This window comes from Pempheris klunzingeri, chromosome 1 (genome assembly GCF_042242105.1).
Source record: "Pempheris klunzingeri isolate RE-2024b chromosome 1, fPemKlu1.hap1, whole genome shotgun sequence".
Lineage (NCBI taxonomy): Eukaryota > Metazoa > Chordata > Actinopteri > Acropomatiformes > Pempheridae > Pempheris > Pempheris klunzingeri.
Window position 1 is genome coordinate 4,290,334 of NC_092012.1, and position 15,986 is coordinate 4,306,319.

The window sequence follows — 15,986 nt, forward strand, 5'->3', positions numbered from 1 at the left end:
CATCCAGACACACACACACACACACACGAGCGCACTGACACAACACACAAATCAAATGACGGAGCGCTCGCGGCGATGAAGCTGGTGCTGTCATACTGTCGACACACAGATAGATCAGAGATGCAACATATTGAGTCAATATTGGGTGTTTGAAGATATCAGTGAAGAGTCGAGCGTGGTGTTTAGAGTCAGTGTGAAGGAGCTTCCCCTCGTATTTTGTGTTTCTGTCAAAGATGATTACGTTGTTAATGTTGAGTGCTGAGATCTGCTGTGACTTTGCTAAAATGAACCCAGACAGACAATCAGACTTATTTGGAAGAGAAAGCAAAAGTGAACCGATTACAGACTCATTTATGATTCCACTTTGACCCTTCATGCCTGCAGGTGCTACAAGGATTGTTAGTGATATTTTACTGTGTTTGCGTCCTGTTTTATCTCCAACTGAAGTGTTGTAGATAATGTTTTTATCTGCTTGTTTACAGCCTGTCTGATTGCTCGTGTTTCCTGTTGTAACACTGTCTCAGGTTTCAGCACTTACTTTAGCGAGTACGGTGTTATCAAAACTAGTAAAGTAAGACTCAAGTTATAATACATCAGAATTATCTTTTAATTGTCACATCCTATAGCTCAAGCTGGGATTGAACTTAAAGTACTTAAAGTATTATATCAGTCAAGTTGTTTTTATAGCTCAATATCACAGACATCGACAGTTTAAGTTGATTCTTTGCGTCTGTTGATGCTCTTAATGTTGTTTCATTCTGACAAGGATGAGTTTCTGAGAAAAACACGAGTGACTTGTAATGTTTAGACTTGAAAACAGTCAAACCTAAATACAGAAAAGCATTGGTTTAAAAATATTTGCCCAGTATCAGTCTTCAAAAGCTCCTATCAGTCAAATCCTGCTTCAGACACGCAACTCTCTTGCTCACACTCCCTCCCTCCCTCCCTTCCTCTCTTAAGCTCGCTCTCTCTTTCTACCCCTCTCTCTCTCTCTCTCTCTCTCTCGCTCTCTCTCTCACACACACATAACACAATAGCATCTGTGTGATGGGAAGAAGTGTTTGTTCAGAGGGCTGTTGGCCAGCCAGCCCCATGCTGCTGCCGGGAGCCGGAGCAGAGCAGGAGGTGACGGCAGCCTGGATGGAGGTGTGAGGTTTGGCAGAGCAGCCACACTGCAAGAACAGATCACACATCCAGGCAGGTAGGGGCTACCAGCGGTGTCACTCAGTCACTGGGAGGCTTCGTTACAGATCTCTCTCTCTGGGCTTGTGTACAGGTATTTTGTTGTGGTGATCGGTGAAGTTTGAGCAGTCGGTATTCTCTTGATTTGGTCGTCTTGCTCTTTTGCGTGGTCGTGTGTCTGCACACTTGTTCTATGTTCTTGAGAATTTAGTCAACTTTGGCATTGGACTTTATTTTGGTATGTTTACAATCATCCATCATCATCATCATCAGTGTTTTGGAGAACAGAAGAGAAATGAGCATAAAAAGCAGTGAACAGCTCAGTGAGTCACATTGTACAGTTTTTCTGGGTTAATGTTGTTTGCTGGTGCAATTTTCTTCCTGCTCATAACTGGTTAAATGTGATGTCACATAGATATGACTTCAGCCTGCAGCTAACAATAGTTTCCTCTGTGTCAATAAATTGATTATTGATCTTGTATGAATTGGCTTAATGATTGATTTACTGTAGGAACCTATTGATAATTCATAAATGATTGACATAAGCCCATCGGATATTTTATTAAAGCAACAGTTCAACAATCCAAAAGTAGTCCACTTAGAAGAATATTATTTATTATTATATGTACATTTGATAAGTTGTAAATGGCAAATAATGTTATTTAACTTGATAATGACTTCGTAGAACATAAAGCCACTTTAAAACCAAAGAGAAAATGTTTTGCTGGTGTCGTTATTCTTGATAGCTCAGAGTAGAGAAGTGACATGATGACAGACAACTAAGGTCCCTCAGTTGGATTCAGACTGGGGATGTTGCATCTATTGCATGAACCTCAAGGCCATCAGGACTTGGAGCTTTTAAAAATAAAGTAACCTGTGATGTGTAACGAACATCACACACTGATCAGTGAAACGCACCCACAGAATAATCCACAAGGGAGAGTTTCTTGAGGGACCGATCACAGATAATCATGATATTCCTATTTAAATCACAGACTGGGTATGATCTCAGGCTCTGTAGCTGATGGGAAATAGTTGAGTTGAATAGCGTTCCTCTGGCTTTTCTGAGCTCTGGTCCCTACAGGTTTTAAATAGCAAGAGGTTTCAGTATTTATACCCCCTGAGAGGCAGGGCTTGGAAGCATCCCAGCAGGACGGGCCTGGCATTTGTGATGGGGTATCTTAATGAAGCATATTTTCTGCAGGCTGCTGCTATTTTAACTTCAGCTGTACCAGGGAATTTGGGGCAGCGGGGGAGTGGTTCACTCACTCAGATGAAGTTAAAGTCTGGGGTATTAAAGAAAGTCTGTGGGTATGTCAGTGGGGTTAGTGGGGTATTTCAGAGTGGTTTATTTTTAAGGAGCCTGTGGTATTCGGAGAAGGCCATAGTCTGCATTCCCACTGTTTCTAAGTTTCTTGCTGTATCACCTTGAAGGACGGCATATGTCAGGCCCTCTAACAGCTGTTCGTGGGATCAGGGGTCACAGAAATGACAGCAGGGGCAGCACTGCTGTTTCAGCTCAATCACTGACCTGAAGTCACAATACTCAGATAGTCATAGCGTAGAATAAGTAGTAGCTGTAATCAAGTCGAGGATTCACTGACAACAATGTGGTACAATAGTGAAGATTATCCCAATCCCATAGATGTATTAGTATTATGGTGCTGAGTGTAACCAATAGTGGGTGTGACTTTGCAATGTGTTTGCTGAAACTAATAGCAATATGATGAGTTTAACTGATTTAATATATTTAATATAAGATATTTATTAACCTTTATTCATCTAGGAAGTCACATTGAGATTAAAACCTCTGAGACTGTTAAAATCACAGCAGCAACAACAAAAAACACCTAACATAATAAAGTGCATAAACAAGGCAGCAATATTTAGCCGTGTGTTTGTTAGTTGAAACAGTTTACTCTCTTATTCTAACAGTAACATGATGGTGGATGTAACTTTTAGTAAAATGCATTGGGATGTAACTAACAGTCGTATGGTAGTGAATCTAGTAGTGATATAGCAGTGGCTGTATCTGGTAGTGATGAGGCAGCTGTTACTGACAGGGATCCTGCAGTTGATGTAACTAAGATGCTCGTTAATGAAAATAAAATAGAGAAGTTTGCTTTGGCTTAGATTGTTAGGATCCATATCCATTAGTAGTGCACATGTGGGTTTAGCTACAGTAGCTGCAGCCAGTAGACATGAACATTTTTAAATAGAGGTTGATGTAAATGAGCTTTTGCTTCAGCTCCTCACCCCACAGCTGGATACTTCCTAACAGGAGAACCACGGAGGGAGCTGTAGGTCAAGCTATATTTAGTCTGTGCATATTAAGTTTAATCATGTCATTAATCTTTAGTGAGCACAACCCTCGCGGTTGCAGCCCACACCCAGCATCGTTTACAAAAGACACAGCTCATATGTATTTTAGTTTAGAAACCACTTGCAGTATCACTGCTCTGCATCTGTACTCCCTTGGCTGTGAGTTTAAATATGAACCATTCTTTCAAAATGTAATGTAAAGTTTGTCGTAGTAGTACTCTGTGGCACATTTGCCTCAGCGTGTCATAAATCTGCTCTCATTTGTAATAAATGCCATGCTGAAAAAGATTTAGCACCTCTTTGACCTTTGTGTGTACTGTAAAATGCTTTAAAATGTCCATTTCACAGTCAGTTCTCTAGCTAATTGTCTTGTCAGAGTACCACCTTCTAGTCTACCCCGGTATGCAATATGATCGAGCAGCGGCTGTGCATGCTGATATCTTGTGAGTTGTACCTACCTGGTTTGTTTGCTCATCGAAAACAACAGTTGGTAAACTTTGATCACGCAATCATTCATCTGCGGTGACTCTGCTTGATGACTCGTTTTATGTGGTTTACTTTGTGATTATGTCGGGCAGCCAGCAGGCTCGGCGCATAATGGGTCACGTGGGCTCTAAACAAAGCCTGTCTGCCTATCAAATCCTCCCGCAGTCCAGTGACAGCACAGCAGTCTGCTCAGGTTGCCAAGGCTGCTGTCATAGCAACTTGGTCAGTATAGATGATTTGCTTCTCTGTTGCTCTGCTGACCAAAGTCTGCTTGGTTTGAATCCAGTTTTGACTATGTGGCCAATATTACTTTTTGAGCATCACACAGGGATATTTACACTTTGTCTGTCAATCAAAACTGTTCCTGAAGACAGGAGATTCATACATTCTCCAAAAAAGCATGGCTACCATCAGTCTATCAGCGTGATGAGTCTGTCGCGTGCATGTTGAAGATCTGGATCCAGATACAGATTAAACATTTGTTAGAATTCAATATTATTAAAGTAATACATTTAGAGAATTGTCAGGCCTTTGCAGATATATTCATTTTCTGGGTACTTTGTAAAATGTCAAACGTATGATGGCATATAGACTGAACACACTGAAGGATATCAGATCTGTAACACATTTTCATCCTTGTCAGTGTTGATGTTTAAGAATAGTTTCTAGACATGTATAGACGTTCACTTTCAGTTTTGCCTTCACACTCTCATATTGTATGCAAATTTGAATGGTAATGTGCAGGGTGCAGCATCTTTACCGCTGTGTGTGTGTGTGTGTGTCTCTCTGTCCAGATTGAGAACATCGATGCCTGCCTCAGTTTCCTGGCAGCTAAAGGAGTCAACATCCAGGGTCTGTCTTCAGAGGGTAAGCTGCGCTCCTGTCCTGCTGTTCTCACCAGAGAGGTAGACCCAAACCTGGGCCCAGCTACTAAACAAATGTCCTTCATGCTATGGAAAAAAGATAAAGCTTGGCAACTTGATACATGGAGGCATTTCTGTTGGCAAGCATTTTTTGTCAGGACACACTACATTAATACCAGACAGCACACATTAAGACATGTAGGCTTGATAGGGGCTCATTACACCATATATACAGTAGAACTAATGTACCAGAAAGCTCTGAAGAGAACAGTGTTTAAATGGAGTCTATTTCCAAAGAAGATTGATGATGGCTCACATTATAACCTAGGAACAACAGTCATGTCGCAAATAGTAAGAGTGTTGTTGACAGTAGGCAGAACAGGGAATCTGTGGACAGCAAGAAAGACATTGGGTCACTTCTCTGTTCTGTAAGGAGGACATGCTCTTCAAGGATTTTCTGGTGACCTTCCTCTTGCAGTCCAACAACATGCAAGTCAAATGGATTGGAGAGCTAAAACCAACAGTAGTCAGCAAATCTGTTTATATTTGTTATTTCTTAAGGCTGATGCTGAATACAGCTTTGCAGGAAAGTCGAGGTGTGTTCACTTGATTGCATCAGTGCCAGATGAAGATGCCAAGATCAGTTAGGTTATGGCATACATGTTCTTCTAAACAATAAGAGAGAGAGAGAGAGAGAGAGAGAGAGAAGGTGAAGTTCTTTTGTGACCGTTAATCAGATGTACAGTTTGATTTTGGCCACAAACACTTCTCTGTCTCATCTGATTTCATTGGGATTACAATGCTGGCTTTACATGTAGAGGGATAAAGGAGGACTTTTTGCCTGAGATACTAAATAGGAGTAAGCCTTGCTAAAAAGCTTTGGTTCTGAGCACAGAACAGCCCTGCAGCGGTCTTTTTTTTACGGTTTAAGTAACAGAATTTCTCTTCAACTTTCATAATCACTTTTGCCTTCATCTACATTTTGCCTCTTTCCTTCTTCACCTCATCTGCCTCTCCATTTTTAATATTCCACACCGTCTTTCTCCCTGTCCCACAGAGATTCGAAATGGTAATCTGAAAGCCATCCTCGGCCTCTTCTTTAGCTTGTCCCGCTACAAACAGCAGCAGCAGCAGGCCCAGCGGCAGAACTCCCAGCCCTCTCTCTCATCCGCCGCTCAGTCCCAGAGCACCCACCCGCCCCTGAGCCAGCAGAGCAGCGCCCCGGCACAGCTCAGCCACTCTCCGCATGGGACTCCTGCCTCTTCAGCCCAGAAAGCAGCACAGGCCGAGATGCAGTCCAGGTGAGGCTCTTTCCTGCAAACACTGCAAACTGGAAATATTAGGAACGTAACCCCGGGTGAATGGGTTTGTGCTGTATTCTTCACTTTCCTGCTGTTTCTGCGGTTCTAATCCATCATTTGTCATCTCGATCTTCCTGTTCGCACTTCCTGTCATTTATAACTATAAGCCTGACCTTTCTGCCTCTGTCCTCTTCCATATCTCTCTTCTCTTCTCCTCTAGGGATGGGTCTCAGAGTAAACTACTCAAGTTTTCCCTTGGTCAGAAAAAGACCTCTAGGTCAGCTTCTCCTGCCTTTCTGTTTTCTAGCTCCTCCCTCTCTTTCCTCCACCACACCTCCTGTCCTGTCCCATTCCTGGAAATAGGAAGGTAGAAATTGCCCCTAATCAAGGATAACATTTCTTTTGTACTTTAATGAGTTTCGTGTTGTTGCTTTGTCTGTGGTTAAGGGCAATCTCTACTACGAGCACTATCTAATATGCATGAGTGGTAGTGTTGAGCAGATAGGAGCTAAAGCTCCAGGCTCCATATTCGGATGTCCCTGTCTGTCTGGCAGCGCGCCTCATTTGGCAAGCCTGCTAAATGGACTGTGAAAGACCTTTAGATAACCCTTAAGTAAGTGTGTGTGTGCTTGTGTGCGTGGGGGTTTGCTTGACAAGCACATCCCCCATATAATGTGACATTAATAATTAACACAGAAGGAATCTGTGTCTCCAGTGTGTCTGTAATATGCCAATATGTTGTTCAAATGTATCTTCTGTTTGGGTTTGCTGTGATCCTCCAAAGTCTTTTTGCGTTCACGTTTGCCTCCTTTTTTAGCATGCAGTACCGTATTATGTGATGATGCACCTTGAAATTGGATTTAGGATGTGGTTTTGCATGCTGCCCATCCCAGATTCTGTTTGCATTGCACCTGCTCCACACCAGCTCCTCTCCACAGCAATGCAATAGCTCCACCTTCTGGTCAGCATGTGTAACTACAGGATGGTGCTCTCCACCCAAACAACACATGGCAACTCTTTTTGAAGGTCCCAGTCAGAAGCTATGAAGATTTCCTCAAACTCACCTGCACGCACGCATGTATCTGACTGTAAATTAAACTTTTAATGGATTTTAAAAAAGTGAAAGGTTTATATAACTTGCCGTTATTTGCAAATATTGCAATGAAAGGCCTGTTTTATATATTTTTTGTTAATGAGCAAAATCACATGAGAAATATCGCCATTTACACCAACAGACAGTCCTTTATTTCATTAAAAATGTTCAAAATAAATGCCCTAAATAAGTAAATTTACCTCAACTTCAGATAATATTTGCACTAGAATTGGGCAAATCCTTTGTGTATCCATATAATTCAGTCAGGTGCTGGTGAAATATTTTATATTCCTGCTATATACGCAGCCAGTCCAGTGTGGGGAAGACTGGTCCTGCCATAATAGAAAGCCAAATGATCTGAGGCCACTCTCGACTAAATGAGGTGGTATGGTTAGATAAACAATGGCCAGCAAAAGTGAATGGCATCCCGGAAATGAGAGTTTCTATAATGTATATGGGAGCTGAGAGAGAGATAGAGCTGTAATCTGCTTATCAGCATCTGCCTTGCAGTCCCAGGATGATGATGTCTGTGATGATGATGTCGCCACCGGTGAATTAGCATTTAATTAGCAGTCTGTGTGGCACTGCCTGGTTAGATTACAGCTTGGCTCGCAGGCCTCACCAAAGGCTACAGATCTGCTCACAATGTGGAGTCAAGGTGTCATAAATTTCACCAAGGCTTATCCGTGGCCAGTATATTTGTCTAATCCATGCAGAGAAATAAAGGAGCAAGACATGTAATCTGAGGCTGCCGATCTCACAGTCCCCCCCCTCCCCCCCCGGGACCTGCACTCTGTCAGCCTGTCGAACCCCATTCAGATGTGTCCACGCTGCTGTGAGCTCATCTGTCTCCATGAGATTACCGTAGGTGTATATAGGGAGGTGGGGCCAAGCAGAGCTGCAAGAAAACCAAACAATTGCTGAATTTACTTCTATTAAACGGTGTTTATCTTGTTAGCCAAGCCACAGGCTTTATGACCATAAACATGTATCTTGGGAACATTCACCAAGACCTGCCTAAAATAGTACAAAGCACGGAGATCTCAGCAGCAGGATGCCTGAGTGGTTAGTCCAGACATCGATTTGTGGTAGACTCGACCTTGCAGCCGAGCAGGAGGGCAAAAGGAGAACTCTTCCCCCAGGAAATCAATAAAAAGCAGGTCAAAAAAAGTGTACATCGTGAATTCAGTAACACTCTGGATGTTGATGATGGGAGGAACATTAACTTCCTTTGCCACAAGCTGAACATTCTCCCACATTTATGCGTGTGTGGGATGATTAAAAGCGGCCATCATCTTTTGCAGGCTCCCTATATCCAGAATATGTTCTAAACCTGTGCTAACTGAATTTGTTCCTTCAGTGTGTGAGACAAAGGCTTTGAGGTCTCACGTAAACTCTTTCCTTCAGCCGCTGTCATAAACAAACTCACTGTCTGCCCTGTTTATGCCCCCTTTCATTCCTGTCTCTTCTTTGCTTCGCTCTCGCTCACTCTCTCTCTCTATCAGACTTCCCGGCCCCTCAGCGAGGGTGTCCACTGCTGGCAGTGACATCCCTCCAAGAGGCTCGGTCAGTGCTGCTGGGAACCGACGCAGCCAGGGCTTCAGTGACAAGACCAAAGCCAACTCACACCTGAACAAAGGTAGGTCACGCACACACACACACACACAAACACACACACACACACACACACAAACTCACACTTTTTAATTCTACAGCAGTGCAGCATTTACTATTTTAAAAGTCAAGGCTATCTCAATGTTACAATAATGGTATTTACAGCCAACCAGGGCCAAAAGTGTGTGTGTGTGTGTGTTTGTGTGTGTGTGTGTGTGTGTGTGTGTTTGTTAGTTCATTCTTGCTACATACTGAGGACCTGAAGACATTTTTAACCAACGGAGTGCCAATATGTTTGTGAAGTGTGGACATTTTGATTGGTCCTCACAACTTCAAAGGACTGTTTAAGGTTATGACTTTTCAAGATTAGTCTTAGTCTTAGAATTAGGATTAGGGAAGGTGGTGGGACTTGGCATTTAGTTGTGATCAAGGTTAAGGTTAGGATGAGAAGCATAGTACTGTGTTATGTCAATCAGGGTCCTCACAAGTGCAGAAATACATGGATTTGTGTGTGTGTGTGTGTGTGTGTAAATGAGAGAGAGTTAAAAAAGAGACATTAACCTTGCAGCTTTTGATGTTAATGTTATTGTGGTGGCTGTTTAAGGTGAATTGTGCCTCCCCAGGGTGCTTTTTGTTATTGTAGTTTAAAATACTAGTGAGCTCTGTTGCTTTGAGGCCAAGAGAAAGTAGGCTGCTAAAAACTGTGCCAGAAAACAATGAGTAGCCGTCAGCGTTCACCGCTGAAACAACAAAGAATACATGAGCATAAAATCAAGTCTTTAAGTGAGTAAATGGTTTTCTTTGATGCTCAGCAAGGTCGTGGGTAATTCAGTTAATTCTCAGCATTTATACTGCACATCACAGGTGGAGAGTGTTCATTATCGATTTGTTTAGAGCCCTGCTTGTTACAGGCTATAACACACATTCAGTTGTTGGATGCTGGAGTAAATGTACTCTCTGACTGCAGCCTCAGTGAAAAGTTCTGCCTTTGAACCTGTGTCCAGTTACTGTTTTAAGGACATTCACAGTAACTGGACACGTCACAGTGTAAAAGGTGAGCTGACAAGCTGTGAGTTATTGGAGTAAGTGTTGAGATGTTATCATGACCTCCACTGGGCTGCTGTACACACACTCTGTTCGTGCCCACAGATGGGGAGGTTACTGTAGCTACAGAGGGAGTTTACCGCACTACTGTTCAGGGCATTTATGGCTCTGTTTGTGAATTTCTTTGAGATTTTGCTCAAAGGTGGCAACAAAGCTCATGTTATTTCCACCAGAAAACAACTTCCTTGTTTTCTTTGTGTTTATTAAGGAGCGAATGTTAATGTCACTATGCCGTCACTAGAAATCCTGTAAACGTAAAATGTATTCTGGAAGAACAGCACCCTCTTCCTGTATGGTGAATTAAAACAATCCACTTGAATTATCCTAAAGAATTATCGTTAAATATTCTAAATATTATTATTATTACATATTATATTATTTCACTTTATTATTTTATTCTGAGAAATTAAGTTTTTTTGGTTTGGTATTGTGAATAAATACTACAATTGTTGCTCTGGAGCCATTCAGAGGCATGAATTGGCTCTAGCACTGTTTTTAAGCACTGCACAGTAGGAATTACATTGGTCAAACAATTGACATAGAATCTGAAAAGGGAAAAATGTAAACTGCTGTGTGAGACTTGTGTTGACTGTAAGCGACATATACACGACTAGAATATCAAGCCTGGTGAATGAAAAAACTGCTCCCGTGGGGATTGTAGTTACGTTAAGTTGTTTTATGTATTTATGATGCGAGAACCTGAAGTTAAATAGCGACTCTCAGCAACTTTAACACAAGGCAGCATCATTTAAACAGAGAGAAGTACGACTAGTGTAGGAGTAAACAGTTCACCAGTTCATTTCCATTTACTGTTTAAGAATCAAGAACAGACCTGCTCGCTGGTGTATGTTTGCATTATAGTCAGAACTGTGCTCTCACACGTTTACTCCAAACTGCTCTGACCCAGTTTAACTTGTGCTACCCAGTGTTAGTGTTCTGCAGCACACAAACTGAGTGTTTGGCAGTGTATTTAGTTAGACCAGTGTTGAAATAGCTTCTGTCACAACTCAGCGGGCCAAGGCTTTATATAGACTATGTTAGTGTTCACAGTCTAAACTCATTACCCTGCATTAGACAGAGAATCCCGACCGCCCATAGAGAGAGAGGCAGAGCGAGAGAGACATCCAGAGAAAGACAGTATGCGTGAGTGTGAGAGAGAGAAAGAGAGAGAGTGTTGTCTATGTTTAAACGGTGACAAATTAACTGGGGCCAACACTGAGCTGCACTGTGGGACACTTTGTCTGATGTGTGGCTCCGATGGAGATGGAGGAGCTTCTAGTGGACAGCAGTGCAGTGGATTCAGGGGGATCTACTGGCAGAAATGGAATATAATTTTCATAATTATGTTTTCAGTAGTGTATAATCACCTGAAACTAAGAACTGTTGTGCTTTTGTTAGCTTAGAATGAGCACTTTATGTCTCCATAGGGAGCAGGTCCTATTCCACTGAGCGTCATGTTTCTACAGTAGCCCAGAATGGACAAACAGGGCCTTTTGCGTTTTTTCATTTAAGAGGCAGCTTGAATTTGGTGGTTGAAGTGATGAGAGGTATTCAGTTGGTTGCAATCTGCACCTTTAAGCTGTAATACTCAGTGAAGGTGTGGCAATTCATTTCACATTAAGTCAGCAAGGTTTCATATAGGAATCAGACCAACTTAGTCAAAAAAAAACAGTTTACACTGACAAAGTTAATAGAGACTTCCTGGCATTGTGTGTGTTTATAAGTTAGAGGGTAGCAGGCCATGTGATTAGCAGCAGGTAGGATGAGAATTGCTTGTCGACCCCCCACCCCCCTCATTTTCCCCAGTTGTTGACATGCTGCCAAACCCCTCCCCTGTGCTATAGCCCTACACCACACTCCTACTCTCTCTCCTGCACTCTCTGGATGGCTGGTCATGGTTTGGGACTCTTCCCTCCTCTCCTGTCCATCTCATCTCATCTCATCCTACCCTTTCCTTCTTTCTCTCCTGGACGTCTGCAGCACCCATGAGGTTTGTCAGCATGCACTTGTAGATCACCTTGAGCTGGGTTATGGAGGTAGATAGGCGGCAGGTTGAATTTGAATTTTGCATTAAACCTTTGAAAGTGTGGTCACATATTTGGTCAGGTTTGCTGGTTTGTTGTTGTATCTGCTAGACGTTTGTGTATTTGTGATGCTGCAGAAAGTAGAAAACAGTCTTTTTTCTGTACTTTTCAGTGAAGAATTTGAATTTAAAAAAGTAATGGGGTTGTAGGGATATTGGTCATCATATTAGCCAACGTGTTGCTATTGACATTGTTTTAGAATTTCCTTTTTTTCCAAGAAGTCATAAAAAAATCTTACAGCATCTGTCAAAAATGCAGATTGGGACTTCTATGCTGCACATTATGTTACACATGCGCGCTCTGAGATGGTGTTGCTGCAGGTTCAGATGGTCAGAGAGACACCTGCAGCTATTGTGAGGGCAGATCTGCTCTGTGTCAATGGCTGTGACACCAGAATAGACTCGTGCTACTGCACGGCTGTACAGTAAGGAAACAGACCTGAATCTTCTCTTCTGCTCTTCGTTAACACAAAGCGACAGCGTCTGGGTGTCCAGAGAGAGACACAGAGCAGAGAGACAGAGAGACATAGAGAGCAGGGGGCACCTGTGGTTGGCTGTGTGTTTGTGTATGTGCACGCATCTGTTGGCGGTGTGTTTCTGTGTGTGTGTGTGTGTGTGTGTGACTGCCCTTGCCGAATGAATAGCCCTCTGATGAGCTGTAGCGTCACTGTTTGAGTGTATTCATGTGGAGAAACTTTAAAAAGTTTCAGTCTCCACACAAAAGCCGGCTGTCCCTCTCACTTTTTGGAGTACAATGACTGAGGAGAGAGAGAGAGAAAGAGAGAGTGAGAGAATGCAGGCTTCTGAAATCAGAACATGATGAGTAAGCAAACACCTGCAGCTTCAAACTTTGTGCCAGTCTGATATAATTTGTGCGGATTTTACAAATTAAATGTCTGTGAAGGTGTGAGTAAATGAAATGGAGCAGACCAATCAGGGAGAGCTGTTGTCACAATGCTTTCTCTGTGCAGCACATGTGAGAAATCTTCTCGGCTCCGTGGGCTTTAAAGCACAAACATGTTTTCAGTCTCGCTATATGTAGGTGACTTGTGTTTAAATAGGGCATTTTCAGGTCAGCAATTTGGTCGTTGACTGACTGAAAAGGTTTAGCTTAATGTCTTGTGACCAGTGCGGCCATGAGAGGGGTTCGGGGGCTTGTGATGTCTAAACAGTGTCAGCCGACTCTGCCTGTAATGCATTTACTGCTTATTTTTCGTGTGCAAGTGGTCACACTGCTCTGCAGAGTGTGCTTGCTCTAGTCGCCGGTCCTTCAACTGCGTAGAGATCAAAGCATTTGAAGTTGCTGAGAAGAACAAACATCCCCCTCTCTCCTAAACTTGACATGCACGCACAGACATGTGCGCCCACAGACAGAGAAATGTTGACACTTGTGTGAAATTTCATGGTTTTCCTCAGCTGTGGACAGGCATTAACACACAGGGGCACATGCACAGACACATGAGTGTGATGATCCATGAACAGAGCTTTGGGTCCACTTCGGCTGATTTCCCAAAATGCCTTGATGCTATCAGAGGGCTCTGAGAGGAGTAGCAAGCTGGACCGTTCCCGAGACAGAGTCAGAGAGGGTGAGACGGGATTTTAATGCAGACAGGAAGCGTGGTGGTGGTCTGTGATCCTTTCCCCTTTGGGTGCTCCACTGTCATTTTCTGCTCTTGATTTTATTCTCTAATGACTGCTATAATTAAGTAGTTGAGCTGTAAACACTTAAATTCTTTCAACATGTTTCCTCGTGCAGATAGCTCAACCAGAGGGGCAGCGTGCAGTTTAATTCCAGGATTTGGCCCAAGGCTGCACAGGGTCATTAGGTCAGTGACCCATTCTTAGGGCATGTTAAGACTACTCTGCGTTTACTTTAAAGGGAAAGTGCTTCCTTAAGCGCGTTTTGTGCTCATAATTAAAGGCTGAAGGCAAGAGAGAATCCAGATTGATCTATAGTGACACTTTATAATCAGAATAGTAATTACCTATTAACTGTGAAACTGTAAGTGTGAACTTTGCTTTTTCTTCCAAAAATGGAATCTTGACCTTATCTTGTGGCCAGTTCGTACTTTAGAAATTAGCAGGTTCAACTTTTTTGGGTTTATGATGCAACCTTGTCCAAGTCCATCCCTCTAGTGTCACTTCTGACCCAACATGTTGAAGATTGACCACTGTCCTTCACCCTTGGCAACCTAACTGGAGCGTGTCAGCCCCGATCACTGGGTCCAGTCATGACAGCGACCAGCTGTCCCAGTGTCAGGGGCCTCTCCATGTCCTGCCTTTTTTTCCTGTTCCTTTCTGACCCGAAATCCAAGCTGACCCCATTCACGGACAGCACAAATCGTCCTGCTGGCCCGCATCAAAGCTTCACTCATCCCAAACCTGCAGTGCCAGTCCGCTTATTCTCTCTGCCTGCTCCATAATCACAGCAGGTCCCCCTCTCATTCAGCCACCTCCAATAGGAAGCCAGCTATTAGCAACCTGACCCACTTTTCTGATTGCTAACTGCTAGCACGGCTAATTGGGCTCTAACCACTTCCTAATGGCTGCATTGTTTCAGGCTGCTCTCACTAAATGCTAAACAGGGGGAGAGAGGAAAGGCGGCGAGTGTCTATTTCCAATTAGGGCGTGAAAGACGCTGTAAAAATGAAATAATGTGGAGAGCCAGATGAGAACGGAGTAAACAAGCAGGTCGAAAGTTTAATACTCCACGTAAATGCTGGCGTAATGAGACCATATGAATAAAATATCAATGTGAAATGCATGTAGGTAGCACGAATTAAACAAAACCTCACGCATAACAAAATGAGTCCTCTGAGAGATGATGATTATTTTCCTAAGTGCACCAATGGAAAGACAGAATGCTTCTATGTGCACCATCTTTAGTCATTTTCAAATACAACTGAGCACCAAAAGTCTTTATTTTCTTCCAAATACTTCAAATGAAGTGAGATTTATTGAAAATTCTTGAAACAGGTTGATATGTATTGGGAAAAAGTTTGAAAGAACCAAAAAACCGTACTCCTGTTTCACTTTAAAGAAATGCTGTAAAGTAAGAATGCTTTCAAAAATATCAAATCTAACTGTTTATTTATTAATTGTTTAAAATGCAAAGTGAGAGAACCGAAGAAACAGCACCAGAACAACAGCATCAATATAAACATATTGGAAACAGTTTGAAACGTGTTGTCACTTGTATAAGATAAGACCAGGAAAAGACTTTTAAGGATCAATAATTAACAAAACAATCGTTTTTTTTTTAGATGAAGCTGTTTTTTTGCGATGTATTGAGAACCTAACGTCTAAGGTGACTACAGCTGTATGAGAAGGCACAGCAGCAGCAGTGACTTGGAATAAATATGAGTCTTTGTGTGTGTGTGTGTGTGTGTGTGTGTGTGTGTAGGATATGTTGCTACAGACCTGTTATGATTAATTCCACCCAGGCCTCCCTGCACAGGCCCTCTCTCTCACTGGCCGTTGGTGTTTGAATATTCAAATGTTACTGGTCTGAGCTCTGTGCTGCCGGTAGCACCACACTGACAACCTCAGCAGCCCAAATCACACTCTAGTCCTCACTGTGACTTACACCAGGGAATTCAGCTCTCTCAGCTCTTGCTCCTTCATTTTGTGGTAAGTTTGCTTGTTGAGATGCTGCTGAGTCACTTGTTGCACACCGATCCAGCCAATTTCTTTTTGGGTGCTAAATCTTTAACAGTGGTTTTCTTGGAGCATGTTTACGCGGCAAAAATTGACTTTCTGTTCTGTTTGTTTCCAAGTTAAACTGTGTTTTTATCCTGTTTATGACTTTACAAGGGAGTACGTGTAACCAGATGCAACCAGACACAGTGTTTCTTTGTAAAGCAAAGGGACGCTGACCAAGAGCAGTCCATATAAGTCCAAGCCTTATAAGTGCAGCAGCAGTGCTTCTTGATTCAGCC

At 42.7% G+C, this 15,986-nt stretch overlaps 1 protein-coding gene across 1 annotated transcript in view; it reads left to right on the forward strand.

Annotated features, from left to right (window-relative positions):
- nav2a (neuron navigator 2a) overlaps positions 1-15,986 on the forward strand; it is a 90,193-nt gene that overhangs the window by 21,085 nt on the left and 53,122 nt on the right. The window contains exons 4-6 of the mRNA XM_070837684.1: positions 4,785-4,857; positions 5,911-6,154; positions 8,753-8,886. Of these exons, the coding sequence (XP_070693785.1) occupies positions 4,785-4,857; positions 5,911-6,154; positions 8,753-8,886 (451 nt within the window). The remainder of the gene's footprint in view (positions 1-4,784; positions 4,858-5,910; positions 6,155-8,752; positions 8,887-15,986) is intronic.